Source organism: Apteryx mantelli, chromosome 11 (assembly GCF_036417845.1).
Source record: "Apteryx mantelli isolate bAptMan1 chromosome 11, bAptMan1.hap1, whole genome shotgun sequence".
Lineage (NCBI taxonomy): Eukaryota > Metazoa > Chordata > Aves > Apterygiformes > Apterygidae > Apteryx > Apteryx mantelli.
This window is the reverse complement of record NC_089988.1, coordinates 3,416,847-3,431,695: the sequence shown is the minus strand read 5'-3', so window position 1 is coordinate 3,431,695 and position 14,849 is coordinate 3,416,847. Positions and strand designations below refer to the sequence as shown.

The following is a 14,849-nucleotide window of genomic DNA, read 5'->3' as shown; positions in this document are numbered from 1 at the left end:
TGGGAAAGGCCCTAGGACATGGCGGGTGCAGGAGAGAAGAGCTCAGGTTGTTCCCTGTGTTGCATGGACACACTGGGGAAGCTGCCCCAGGGTCATCGTCCTTGACCAGCCCCTCACATCACCCCTTTTCCATGCTGGCTGCTCACCCCAGCTGTGGGGTTGTCCACGGCCACCTCCATCCTCCTGCAGGTCTCTCTATCCTGATGGAGGGGAAAAGAATGGCCTCTCTTCTGCACCAGACCCTGGCAGATCCTGGAGCACAGCTGTTTGCTGACCGCCACGTGGGGCACAGCCCGGGCTGGGTAGGGGCCCCCCAGACTCTGGGGGATCATTTAAGAGTCATTTAATAATACCACAGCCTTCTCCATGTCCGAGGTCTCTGGTGCCAGCTCCAGCTGAGCTCTGGCTTTCCTCACTCCATCCCTGCGTGCTCAGAAAAGGTCTTGATGCTCCCCCTGGGCAGCCCGTGCTCCTTCCACCCTCTGTGCACTTCCACCCTGGCACCCTGAGGTGCTGCTGCCAGGGCAGAGGTGATGGATCCCCTGGAGTGGCTTCTCAGGGAGCTCCCCAGGGAAACACTGTGCCCAGCCCCAGCCTCAGCCTCAGCCCCAGCATGGCTGAGGGGAGCTGCCCTCTCCTGACCCACCCTGGCGGTGCCAACCCCACCTCAGCCCGCTCCTGAAAGTCTCCAGTGCCTCCCTCAGGGGAGCTGGAGCTGCCTCGGGCCTGGGGCAGTCTGCTGGCAGGAGGGTTTGACATGGGCACAGCAGCAGCAGTGCTGGGATCAGGGGAGAAGCAGGCAAACTGGGGTGAAGACCCCTGCCCTCGGCTGCATGGCCGGGGCACTGGCCAGGCTCCAGGTTCAGGGTAGATGCCAGCTCAAGGGGAGGAGTGCCGGGACTTTCATGGGCTTCCAGTGCAAAGTGAGCTTCCAGTGCTTCCAAAGCAGAGGCTGAGGAGCAAGAATTCATGGAATCACAGAGGAATTTTGGTGGGAAGGGACCTCTGGAAGTTTCTGGTCCAAACTCCCACACAAAGCAGGGCTGGATGGAGTCCTCCAGTCTTGTCTTGCCATCACTGGACTGTGCCTGATCCTGGTTACCATCCCCATACTTGCTCTGCTCTTCTCATCCGGGCACTGCAGTATGGCACCTCTCATCGGTGGGGCACTTCTTGCCTTGCCGGCACCCTCAGCTCCTGGTTCCCCTTCCCGTGCGGAGCAGCTCCACTCTTGCTGCTCCTGACAACACACCCTTTCTAGCAGGAACCAAGTCACAAACGGTGCATAAAGAGTACAGCTGTGACACAGAAAGACCTGTTGTCATAACTGAGCATCATCAAATCAGACCCCAAGTGACTGCTTTCACTTCTTCATGCACCTAAGACACTTCATGCAGTGTTCCCTGGGTAGAAGGTCAAAATTTGAAGCTCTCCTGACACATTTAAATTGCCTGTCAGGCAAGAGTTGCTGCTATGGATATAGGGTCACCATTTGTGTTTACAGCCTTCTTTGGGCTCTCCTTGGGTCCCAGCTTCCCTTGCCAAGGCTTTCTTGGCTATAGTCGGAGGCAGGTCCGAGGCAGAGATGAGGAGTCAGGTCAGCAGGATGGGGACAGGGACAGGTCAGGACCTGAGAGGTGCAGGGCCAGGCACAGCCATGTCCACAGTGTATCTATCTCAGGCATGGCCCAAGGCCCCCAGCAGGGGCAAGAGGCCCCACAATGATGCCGGTCACTCTCTGTATCCCCTGTTCTTGTGCCCAGCACATCCCCCTCCCTCTCTTCCTGCAGCCCCTCCATGCCCACCCTGCTGCCCAGCACAGCACAAGAGCCCTGGCCCTGCAGCCCCTCCAGCAGCTCCTGCTGCCCCAGGGACAGAGCCACATGCTCCCAGCTGGTGCACAGGGAAACCTGGTTCTTGTTATCATTTCCTGTCTCTGAACGCTGCCCTGCTTCTCTCCTGGGACATCCCTGCTCCCCAGAGAGCCTTTCCCTGGGTCAGTGTGTCCCTGCTGGCCTGGCTGCTCCTGCAGCCCTGCTCTGTGCTCCTTGCAGGGCCCTGGTCTGTCAGTGCTGCTCTGCGGAGCAAGGGGCTGTGGGGTCATGAGGCCATGCAGTGTCTCCTGACTCGGCTCTGGCCATGCTGGTCATGGCAGGAAGCAGACCAAACCAGACAGGGATCAAAACCACTAATACTGCTGGCACATGTCTCTGCTCATGGACAGTGCTCAGAGTGACCCCAGGGCATTTGCAATGGCAGGAGATGTGTTTGGGCGTTCACTAGCTCCAGCCTGTGGTGTTTCACTGAGGGTGCAGGAATCACTCTCCCATGCCCCTTCCCTGGGACTCCTGGGTCCCCACTGCCTCTCCAGGGATTGCAGAGTCCTCCTTTCCTCATGCGTACCTGGATTTAGTGCGTTACCTTCTGCTTACTTGACCATGGACCGTCCCTCACTTTGTGAGGCTCCACTCACTGCCCAGCCCTGGGCACACTGTTGTCCCTGGAGATCCCTTGAGTTCTCCTGGGGCTCAAATTCCCCTCCAGAAGGATGGGCATCTCTCGTCAGCACTGTCACCTGTGGGACAGCCCCAGGCAGACAATTCAGAGACCATTCCCCATCTCCACTGGCACTGGTCGTGGAGAAATGAGATCTGAATGCAGCCCTTGGTCCCTAACAAATCACCCTGGAGGACTCTGAGCTTGTCCCCCGCATCCCATGGCATTCACAAGCAGAGCAGCAGGCCCTTTTATGGTGCAATTTCCTTGGGCGTATTTTTGACTCCATCTTCTGAAGAAAGGCCAAACTTCAGGCGCGTCACAGGGGACATGTTCTTTTATTAGGGAAATGTTATTCTGGAGGCCAGGTCTGGCATAAGGGTGCCCAGTGCCTGGTCCTGCCTGAGCTCACAGGAGATACGAAAATAGAAACACAACCCTACCACCACCAGGTTATGAGAACTCCTGGGCCATATCCACAGAATAGAGCACAGAAAGAAAGCACGGAAATGAAGAGAACAAGTCTAAAAGCGGAAAGACCTATTGCTGTGTGGGGACGTATCTCCAGGAAAGCTACAGCCCCCGCGAGAAGGGTGCAGTGAGGAAATGCTTGCTGTGGCAGTGGGGGGGATCAAGCACGGAGTCTGTCCCCACAAGCTGCTGCCCAACTCCCCTCCCCTCCACTCCCCCTCCACTTGTAGTGCTGGAGCTCTGTAGAGGGAAGGGACCAGCCCATGGTGACAACCGGCTGCCACCCTCGCAGGAGAGGGGTTTGAGATCACACAGTGACTGTGGCCAGGGGAGCTGAGCTCTCCTAATGGATACGGGACCCTTGGTCTCACCCTGCCTGTACTCGTCTGAGCCTGACTCTGTGCCCCTGAGCTCCCTTGGTGTCAGTGCCAAAAGAGACCCTGCAAAGGGAAACTCTGCTCATTGCCCTGGGGGCATCAGAAGGAGCTCAGACTAGAGGGCTCTGAGGTTCCCCATGTCTGCTGATGAAGGGGGAAGCCTGGCTTCCTGCTTCAACACGGCTTCTGGGTCAGATTCAAATGAGAGATTCCTGAGGAGACTTGACATGAACTGGATTTTTTTTTTTTGGTCTCTTTTTAACCTTGATGCAAAAGAGAAAAGAACGAAAGAATTGCACAACAAAGCCTTCATTCCAGATACCCTGAGGAGTGGATGCAGAATGGACAGTTACTGGTGCTGACATTGTACCCACTGAACGAGTTTCTTCAGTGCATCCTTGAGCTCCTTGTTCCTCATGCTGTAGATGAGAGGGTTCATTGCTGGAGGCACCACCAAGTACAGAATGGCCAGCATCAGATCCAGACTTGGGGAGGAGAGGGAGGGGGGCTTCAGGTAGGCAAACAGGTCAGTGCTGACAAACAGGGAGACCACGGCCAGGTGAGGCAGGCACATGGAAAAGGCTTTGTGCCAGCCCTGCTCAGAGGGGATTCTCAGCACAGCCATGAAGATCTGCACATAGTACAGCACAGTGAAAATGAAACACCCAAAGCCTAAACTGGCACTAACCACAATAAGCCCAACTTCCCTGAGGTCGGAGTCTGAGCAGGAGAGCTTCAGGATCTGGGGAACTTCACAGAAGAACTGGTCCACAGTGTTGCCTTGGCAGAGTAGTATTGAAAATGTGTTCCCAGTGTGCAGGAGAGCATTGAGAAAAGCACTGGCCCAGACAGCTGCTGCCATTTTGACACAAGCCCTGCTGCCCATGAGTGTGCCATAGTGCAGGGGTTTGCCGATGGCAACAAAGCGGGCATAGGCCACGACAGTGAGGACAGAATACTCTGCTGAGCATAAAAAAAAGAAGAAAAAGACCTGAGCAGCACATGTCAAGTAGGAAATGGCCCTGGTGTCCCACAGGGAATTGGCCATGGATTTGGGGACAGTGGTGGAGACAGTGCCAAGGTCAAGGAGGGAGAGGTTGAGGAGGAAGAAGTACATGGGGGTGTGGAGGCGGTGGTCGCAGGCTACGGCTGTAATGATGAGGCCGTTGCCCAGGAGGGCAGCCAGGTAGATGCCCAGGAAGAGCGAGAAGTGCAAGAGCTGCAGCTCCTGCGTGTCTGCGAATGCAAGGAGGAGGAACTCATTCAGGGAGCTGCTGTTGGACATTGGCTCCCACTGGGCATGAGGGACTCTCCAGGGAGAAAAAGACAGGGACAAGTTAGGAGAGACTTTGAAAGGAAAATAAATACATTAATAAAATGTTCCATTTCTTATTAAAAATCCCACATGGCTTCTCTCTTTTTTGGGAGGCTCTTTGCCCAGTTCCCTTGCTTGAGCTCTGGTTTGTGCTGCCTGAGTGTGTCACGAGGAGCAGGGACCTCTGCCCGTGGGCTCCACAGGAGTCCGTCATGCTGTACCTGAAGAGGGTTCATGGGAATGGGGGTGACTAGCTCTGACACTCACAGTTTCTGTCAAAAGAAGTCCACTTACCTTGTGGAAGGTCTTTTCAGCATCTTCACTCCGATTTGCAAAGAATGAGGGTTGAGGAACAGAGTTTTAGGGATTTTAAAATATTGTTTATTTTCTTTGAGATGCCCTTGTCACCCCTGGGGAGTGCTCTTTAAAAATGGAAATCCTTGGCATTTCTACTGTGAGTCCTGACAGGAAAGCATCCACTGTCACTTGGCGCAGAGTGGGGACATCTCATCTGTCTATTAGTCTCGTTCCCAGCTCTCCTGTGCTTGCACCTCTTTGAGCTGGAGGATGATGCTACTCTAAAAAGAAACCCGCCCCTGCTGAGAGCAGAGGCGTCCAGTTTTAAAGTTCAGATCTCCAAACTTCTCTCCCTTTCTTCGGGCACCTGACAGAGCTCTCCACACTCCCCTTCTAGCCAAGGAAACACAGGCCTCTTTTCAGATGCCCACATACAGCCTCCCACGACCATCTCCATACCCTCAGCATCTCTGCACCTTCCCCATTTGTCTCTGAGATATCACAGAGGTGCTGTGAGACAGCTGTGTGAGAAGAGAGAGACAGATGGGAACTCAGGAAAGCCTTCACCTTAACTGCTAGGCATGCCGCCTCGCAGACAGTGGCATCACAGGGCAGTCACTCTCAGTCCCTTTGTCAGGCACCTCTTCTCTGCCGGAGGGCTGGCTGCAGAGAAGGCAGCTCATGCCCTGGACCCCATGGCTGTCAGGGCAGAGGCTCTGCTGGGTGGGAGAGGAGACACAGGGAGCTTGCTCAGAGGAAGGTGTCTGCATCGGAGGGACTGACCACTGATCATGACTTGCCCAAATCCATCCTCCCATGACATTTCTGTTGGCAGGTCCCTCTCATTCCCTGCCCATCTCTACTGCCTGGGGCTGTTCCTGATGCCTGGAGCTTTCTCTCCCCCAACATCTTTTCCCTGTCAGTGCTCACAGACACTGTCCCACCCTCTCTGTGTGCAGTTCTGCCCTACAGAAACCTCTCAGGACTGGGCTCTCTCCAGGGGCATCTCTGTGCTCACAGGTCCTAAGGAGCAGGTCACATTAGCCCTGATAAGTCCATAAAGGTGCTGCTGGGGCTGCTGTAGGTGGAGGTGGGGTTGAAAGGCTTTGCTGAGCTTTCTCACAGACCTACTGATCTCTGAGAGGGAAAGTTAGTGAGTCCCAGTTCCTTGCCAAACCAGAAAACTCTTTCCTTTTTCCTCCCTGCCAACATTAGGAAACTGAAAGCCCTGGAAGGAAAGCTCCTTCCCTTTCAAGTAGCCTTTTTTTGCACCTTCCTCTGCAGCGCAGGGGCACTGCTCTGAATCACAGCCCTGCGCAGACCTGGGTGCATATCCCAGCTTCACAGCCCTGCAGCCGTCCTTTGGAGAAAGTAGCAGCGTGCCCTGTCCCTGTGGTGGTGTGGCAGGGAATGCCTGCTCTGAAGCATCTCCCTCTCCTCTGCAAAGGAGAGTGATCCTTAAAAAAACTATCAGTCATGGGACAGAACAGGTTTAGAAGACCCTTCCAGGAACCTCAGTAGCATTGCCCTGCAGCCAGAGACTTACTGTGTCAGGGGCTGTGAAGATTTCTCCCACAAGGAGCTCTCCTCTGTCCTCCCACTCCACACTGCCTTGCACTTCTCTCTGCCTTGTCTCCTCTCATGTCAGCAGCAGCAGGCAGTGCCCGGATCCCTGCTGCTCTTTGCAGAGGAGCTGCTCCTGCACACAGCTGTCTCTGGGCAGTGCTGCCCAGTTGCCATGAACTCCCTCCATCCCTGGAGCCTGGTCCCACTCAGGAGCAGAGGCCCAGCTGAAGGCATGATTTTCTCTGTCCCTTGTGCTCCCTCCTCCTGGGAAATGTTCACTGGAACTAACTAAAATAATCACTGATGGTCCCTCTCTAAAGAGTAGAGAGAGACCAGTTACAGCATTGTCCCTTGTTTCATCAGCGGATGGTTTCATCAGAGGATGGTTATCTACAAGAGGTGGAAACATCGCACCCTGGAAATCCATATTCCCATGTCTTAACTAGGCAGGACACCTAGAATCGGACAAGAATGGAGGTCATTCACCCATGGTTCAGGTTTTCATTCAGATGAGTTAATCTGGGCATCACATGTCCGTTTAGAAGCTCCTGAGATGCAGTGGGTTGCAGATCCCTCCTTTGAACTCCACAAACACAGAGGAGGTGGGATTCCCCTTGCAAAAAACTGAAGTGTGCACAACACAGATGTCTGCATGGGAGCTCCTTGTCTAAGCTCCCATTATAATCACTTGAGATGGAGGGTGGGAGTCAGCTGCTCACACACAAACACCTGGTGACATTGGAAGAGAGAGATGTGCTGGAGGACATGTGCCAGTGTCTGCTTGCTCTAATGGAGCAAGTGTGACACCTACATCCTTCTAGAACATGAGGTGGGTCCAGGCGGGGAGTCGCCTGGGCCACCTGCAATGATACTAGATGCCCACTGCTACCAGAGCTCCACTCACTACGATGCTGAGACACATGCAGATCCCGACACTGAAAAGAGCTGATGTTGTCCAGTGCTGGCGCTTGGTTCAGTGACATAAAAAAAGGCCTGCAGGGCCATGTCGGATGCCTGGGGGGGGTCTGGCACAACCACATGTCTCTAGAAGACACACTACGGGACCTCTAGGAAAACCATGCCCCTTTGGAGTGGTTGCTGGTCAAGTGCCCCAAGGCAGCTCCAGTTTCCTACCTGTTCCCAAACAACTGGATCCCACCACTGCCTTTAGGCCAAGTCTCTCCGATCTACAGCCAAACGTGCTTCATAAATGGGAGAGGCACCTCACACCAAGGTCTCTGCTCTAGTCTCTGCACCCTTAAAACCTTCTAGCTTTCCTCCTCCTGAACCTCTTCTCACCCCAGGGCGATATGAACAGGGACTGGGCTAATGATGACCAAAGGGTGCCTGGATCACTGGATGCCCAGTGCCGAGGACTTCTTCAGTGGCACCTTGTTCTGCCTGGAGATTGGTTCACCTCTGTCACAGGCCCAAGGTGCTACAAATCAGCTCAGGGAGCCAACACCTCTCCTGCCATTCCTGCACAGCCCAGCTCTGTTTCTCTTTGGCCTTGGGCACTGCAGGCTTTGCTCTCTCAGTGGGAACCTCCTTTCACCATTACATTGCCACCTGCTATCTAGGCCAGCATGGCTCTGCTCTGAAGTGGGGCCACTGCGCACACAGTGTCTTTGGCTCTTGCTAACAGGTTTGACCATTGCAGATCTGTTCTCTGTGCCACAGCTGAGGATTTGCAACCCCAGTATACACAAGTGCATGCAGCCTGGGGCACAGAGAGGAGCAGATGGAGATGCACAAGCTGTCACAGGCCTAAAACATGGTTGGAATAACTAAGATGCGGGGGGACCATTAACATGACTGGAGGGCTGTGGTGGCAGGGTACAAGCTCTGCAGGCAAGATGTTTAGGGAAGATGAGCGGGGGGGGTGCCCTTTGGGTGAAGGGACAGCTCAGATGGATGGGGCTCTTGCATGGGATGGACAAGGGTTTGCGTGAGTGCTTGTGGTGTGAGGATCAGAGTAAAGGCGATGTTGTGATGGGAGTTACACACCCCCCCGATGAGGGTGAGGAGGTGGATGCAGTCTCCTTTAAGCAACCTGAGGAAGTCAGTGGGTCACAGGGCCTGGTTCTTCTGGGGGGACTTTAATCTCGCTGACATTCATTGGAAGGGCAAACAGGAGGGTGCAAGCAGTCCAGGAGATTTCTGGAGGGTGTCAGCGACAGCTTCTAAGCACAGCTCCCTGATGGGCCAAGTTGGGTGACGCTCACCTGGATCTGGTGCTAACAAAAGGAACTGATCAGGGATGTGATAATCTGTGGAAATGTTGGCTGCACTGACTATGGAATAGTGGAGTCCCAGATTGTGAGGGCAATGAGGAATACAGTAAGGCATTATGATAAGTTGAGTAGACAACTGGGTGGGTAAAAAGCAGTTTGGATGATGGAGCTCAGAGGGTTTTTTTTTTTTTTTGAATGGGTCATGCTTTACCAGGAAGCCAGGTAAAGGTGGAATATGCAGGGGTCTACACTGGGACCTGTCCTGTCTAACGGGTTCATCAGTGACCTGGAGGATGCAACACTCATCACATGTATAGATGAAACCTCATCAGGAGAAAGAGTCATATGTTTGAGGGCTGCCATTCAGATGGACTGCAACATGCAGGAGGAATGGGTTGCCAGGAACTTTGAGAAATTCAACAAGGAGAAATGCAGGTCCTGCACCTGGGGCAGACCAACACCATGCAGTGATATGGGCTGGGGAGTGCTCTGCAGAAAAAGGACCTGGCAGTCTTTGTGGGCAGCGAGATGAACATCAGCCAGCAGCATGCCCTGGCAGCAAAGGAGGCCACAGCATCTTGGGCTGCAAGAACAGGAGCACAGCCAGGAGATTAAGGGAAGTGATTATCCCCCTCTACTTAACACTTGTTAGAGCCCCTCTAGATACTGCATCCTGTTGGTGCTGCCTGTAGAAGACCATTGTTGATCACATGGATTGAGTCCAGCGTCAGGCCCCCAAGGTGCCTGGGGGCTTGGGCCCTTGCCCTGTGAAGAGATGCTGAGGAAACAGGGTTTGTTCAGCGCAGAGAAGGGAAGGTTTTGGGGAGGACTCATAACAGCTTCCCAGCTCAAGGTTGCCACTGATAATGAACCAAGTTTTTACAGGAATCCATGGCAGGAGAATGAGAGGCAACAGCTATAAGCTGAAACAAGTGGTCAAAATTGTATAGAAGGGAGAAAAATCAATGAGGACCATGAAGCATTTGAAGTGGGGTCCAGAGGGGTTATGGACTCTCTCTTCTTGGAGGCTTGCAGGATGCAGCTGGACAAAGCCCTCAAGAACTTGCTGTGAATTCAGTGTTGATCCCTAATTGAGCAGGAGGTTGGATTAGAACCTCCTAAGGTCCCCTCCAGCCTGAATGATTTGGTGATTTTGTCCTCTCTGGTGATAGCCACTGCAATTCTTGCAGGCAGCAAATCCTTTACTGCACATGGGTTAGCACCTGACATGGCCTCCCCAGAGCCAGCCCCTCCTAGTGGTGAGAGGTTTCCTCTTGGGCCTGAAAGGTTTTCAGTTCAAGGTTTCATTATGAGTGACTGCTTGTCCAGAGTGAGTCTTCTTCACAGCCTACAACACCTGTACATTACAACACGATGCCAAATGAGTGTGACATATGCAGAAAGTCATGGCACAAGGGTGATTGCACTCTAACATCCATGAGGTCCTTTGCTGATCCAATAATATTCAGAAGGACTGGAAGAGCCTTAAAGCTCCTAGGCACACACAGGTAATGTTGACTTTGTCACTCTGGGAGGTGAGGGAGCTGGGTTTGTTCAGCCTGGAGAAGGGATGGCTTTGGTGACACCTAATAACAGCCTCCCCATACCCACCAGGACCTCACCAAGAAAATGGAGCCAGGCTCTTCACTGCTGTGCATGATGGGAGGATGAGGCCCAATGGGCATTAGCTGAAACAAGAGCTGTCAGGCTGGGTGTAAGGAAAAACATTTGACCCATCCAGACAGCCAAGCACTGGGGCAGGTTGCCCTGAGAGGTTGTGCCATCTCCATCCTCAGAGGTTTTCAAGTCCTCAATGAGTAAAGGCCTGAGAAATCTGGACCTGATAGCTGACTGTGCTGTGGGAAGGAGGTTGGGGTCCAGATATCCTGAGGTCCCTTCTAGCCGGAAAGATTCTGCATTTCCTTCCACACTGCATCTTCTCATTTGACATTAGGGAAAACCTTCAGCTTCCCCGTGACCATAGAAATATGTCAGACAAAAATGTGACCCGATCAACTGCATGTTCCTTGTCCTGCTCCAGTCAGAGTCATTCAGTTTCAGGAGTGCTTGGCAGGTACCCCCAAGTAGCCATGATTTTTATTTTGCTTCACCTTTTATTCCATTTTTCCCTCTTTTCCACCTTCCAAGTTCTTCTCTTTTAACATCCTGATACCCTGCCATGAAGTCAGCCGACCCCTGTTTACCCTTTCCCCCTTGACCCTGGACTTGCTTTCTGTGTACATTCACTTGGCTTTTCTGAGATGCTTGCCGTGGTGATCCCTACCTTTGCCAGCAGTCCCTTTAAATGACTACCTCCTTTTGTTATGTGTAGTGTCCTGCAGTTTCTCCTGCCATTATCCTGTCAGAGGCACCACAAGACAGGATGAGCCATCTGCACACACTCATTTACATCTGACACAAGGGAGCTTCAGTCCAGAGGGGCCTTGAGAAACTTGGGGATTTGGTCAACAGAAACTTCATGCTGTTGTACAAGGAGAAATGGCAGCTCCTGCATTGGGGGACAGAACAACCCCTGCATCAGGACCGGCTGGCACCTGACCATCAGAGGAGTGACCCTGAGGAGAAGGGCCTGGACGTTACGAGGGATGCCATATGAGCCAGTGGTGCACGCTCACTGCAACTGAGGCCAGCTGCACACGAGGCTGCTTCAGGAAGCATGTGGCCACCCAGACAAGCGGAATTATCATCCCCCCCTCAACACAGCACTGGTGTGGCCTCATCTGCAATAGTGTGTCCCAGTGTGGGCTGCCAGTGCTGGAGGAACGGGGAGCAACTGGAGGGGGTCCAGAGGAGTCTTCCAAGATGGGGTTGGCGACCTGAAGGAGAGGCTGAGGGACCTGGGCTTCTTCAGCCCGGTGAAATGGAGGCAAAGGGCGGTACAGTAGTAGCCTCCAAGTGCTTGAAGAGATCATGGATCTTTTCTTGGTAGAGGCAAACAGCATGAGAAGGGGAAACCAGGCTAAAATGGGAACTCACAACTCAGCTCCAGGGCGATAAGGCAGCATACAAGAAGCAGCAGGAGGAATATGCAGCAAAGGAGGAATTCAAAAATATTGTCCACTAAAGTAGGGATGGTGTTAGGGAAGCCAAAGCTCTCAGAGGGTACACACTGGCAGGGGACATCAAAGGCATGAAGAAGAGCTGCTACTGCTTCAGGAACGGTGAAGAATAAAAGGGAAATGCTGGCTCCTTGCTGAAGGGGGCAGAGAATCTAGTAAGAGCAGATGAAGGTAGGTCTGAGGAGCTCAGTGCCTTTTTGACTTCTGTCTTCAGCAACAAGGTCTCCTGGGCTGTTGTGCCTAGAGTCAGGGCTCCAGACAAGAAAAGCAACCAACAGTGCATGAGGGCTGAGTGAGGGATGACTTGCAAGAACTCCACCCCTACCAGCCAGTGGGATTGGAACGGCTGCACCCAAGGACATTGAGAGAGCTGGCCACTGTCATAGCAAGGCTGCCCTCTTTCATCCTTGAGTAGTCGTGGAGATGGGGTGAGGTCCCACTAACTGCAGAAAGGCAAATGTTACATCCACTATCAAAAAAGGCCCAGACGGCAACCCAGGGAATGACAGGCCATTCAGCCTCAATTGGTTGAGGAGTGTGTCATGGAGTGAGTCCACTCATTTCTGGGCACATGAGGGAGAAGAGGGTGATATGGAAGAGGCAGCATGGATTTACCATGGGTAAATTGTGCCTCACCACCTGATTGCCTTCTAGGATTAAATAAGTGTACTTGTGTTTGGAGAGCAGAAAATGCCTTTCGACTTGATTTGAGCAAGGTGTTTGACACTGTCTCCCACAATATCCTTGTGGAGTACAATTTAGAAATTTACCACCTAGATGGGTGAACAACCAGATGGCTAAAGAACTTGTGGGATGATGAGGCTCAGAGGGCAGTGGCGAATGCGTGGTATTCTTCTTGGAGGCCAGGGAGAAGTGGAGCACCATGGGGGGTCTCTCCAGGAACTTGTCCTGTTCAAGGACTTGATTAGTGACATGGAAGAGGCAATATTCATCATGCTTGCTGAGGACAAAAAAAATGCAGAAGGGCCCTGCCATATGCTGGCCCTTCCCCCATTGCTACTCAACTACCATGATTATTTCTTTATTATTTTCCTTCAATTCTTTTGAAATTTCCCTTACTGCATCTTCTCCTTGTTGTGTTGTGTTCTTTCCTCCCCTTGGCCCTCAGCCAGACCATCCCACCAGCTTTGACTGAGGACAATCACAGCCTCACCTCCAAGCACAGCCTTGCTGGGATCTCCTGGGACCATGCAGGCAGTCTGTGGTGGCCATCTCCAAGCAGAGCTATGCGCTGAGGGTCCCTACGTGGTCTCAGAGGAGAGCTAATGGAGACATAAGATGAGCCAGGGCAGAGCCTGTGGGGTCATGCCAGGGTAGAGCTGGGGCAGCAGGCATGAGAAGAGGAGACCTCCAGCAGCTCCTCTCCACACCCTCGCAGGGACTTATGCACCCAATGGTGCTCCTGAGAGAGGATGATGACAAAGGACGGGGGGGGCACCATGAGCTGCATTGCTGGGAGACCATCTGTACTGGGTCTGGGAGTCCTGGCAGGCAGTGCCGGTGGCTGTAGTCCCTGAGAACCCCCCGACCCTGCTAGCAGCAGTGAGTCCCCTCCATGAAAGTTGGGAGCTTCTGGGGTGTCATGGCTCCCATCTGCCTCCTGTCTCTGTGCTGGCCCAGCCCTGCTGCCCTCCATGTGGCCCCATGGCCCCACTGCACAGTCACTGCACAGGACAGGTTGCATTCAGGGGTGGGGAAATGTCCTCCAGGCATGGTCTCCATGACAGCCTTCAGTGCTCTGTTCCCCAAAGCCCTCCTGAAGCCTCCCACCAGTCCCCAGGTCCTGCTCAGTCCTGATCCTGTCCCCTGGGGTTAGCAGAAGGCCGTGCTCTGGGGTCTGCTTGGGTTTGAGCCTAAAAGGAGAGGCCAGGCAGGACCAGCCATTACCCCCATACAGGCACTGAGCCCAGCAGGCAGACAAAGCTGGTCACATTCAAAGATCACATCTCTCCAGGACTGTGGGGAATGGCTAGTGCTGGAAATGGCTGGTATGAGGGTCTGGGAAGAGTTTCCTGGGACAGTTTCTCCTCTCTGTTCATGCAGCAGCAAGCTGGGATGGATCTTTCCCCTGAGGCACCCTGCCTGAGGCCCCCCATGGGAGGAGGATGGTCTGCTGGCCCAGGAGATGGCCCCAGGACCTCCTCGGCATGCTCCCTGCCAGCCCTGCAGAGGACCCAGCAGAGGGCTCGTCCTCCCAGGGCTCACAGCTGGACATTTAGTCCTCAAGTTGGGCATGGAGCCTTGTCTGGGGGTGACTTTTGGGGTAAGGACCAGCATGAGGTGTGGGGGAGATTGTCTCAAGGAAATGTGCTGGGGACAGGGCCTGAGGGACAGCAGCACACTGATATGGTTCTTGAGTCCTCCTTCCTTCAACGCAAGCTCCCACAAGGGGTCCCAGTCTTCTTTTTGGTGCCACCCCTCAGGAGGGAAAATGGCAGTATGAGCTGGGAGGGTGGGGAGCATTAATCCTTCTTCAGCCACTTCCCAGGCCATGTGCAGGGCCGGGACAGCAAGGACTTCTGGCTCTGCACCATGAGCTCGCTTTAGTCTACCCACACTCCAAACATTGTCTTGGATTAAAAGTTGGCATTCTTCTCTCCAAGACACTTTCAAGCCCAGTTCCACTTACTTCTCATCATCTCTTCCAATCCCTCCTCTGATCTTGTTGGCCATTCCCACACCCCCTCCCCTGTTCTCTTGCGGGGTCTTGAGCTCACAGTGCTGCCCTGCAGAGCGAGCAGGCTGTGGGGCCACAGGACCACAGGGTGACTCTGCATTGGCTGTGCTGGTCAGGGTGGGAGGCAGATCCAACCAAATGGGGATCACGGCCTCTAATCCCTCCAGGGGACTGCAGATGTGGCAGGTGCTGGGAGGGGTTATGGAGTATTTCCAAAGCTATTAGTTCTGTCCAGGTGCATCTCTAGATCCTGCCCCTGGTATTTCACAGAGGGTGACATGAATCACTCTCCAGTCTCCCTTCCCCATGTCAGCT

General features: G+C 53.6%; 1 protein-coding gene across 1 annotated transcript; it reads right to left on the bottom strand.

Annotated features, from left to right (window-relative positions):
- Positions 1 to 3,693: 3,693 nt before the first annotated feature.
- LOC136992945 (olfactory receptor 14A16-like) lies at positions 3,694 to 4,976 on the bottom strand. Its single transcript, XM_067302964.1, has 2 exons — positions 4,954 to 4,976; positions 3,694 to 4,654 (listed from the first exon to the last, which is right to left on the bottom strand). Exons 1-2 carry the CDS (start codon positions 4,974 to 4,976, stop codon positions 3,694 to 3,696), a joined length of 984 nt encoding a protein of 327 aa, XP_067159065.1.
- Between the last annotated feature and the right edge of the window lie 9,873 nt (positions 4,977 to 14,849).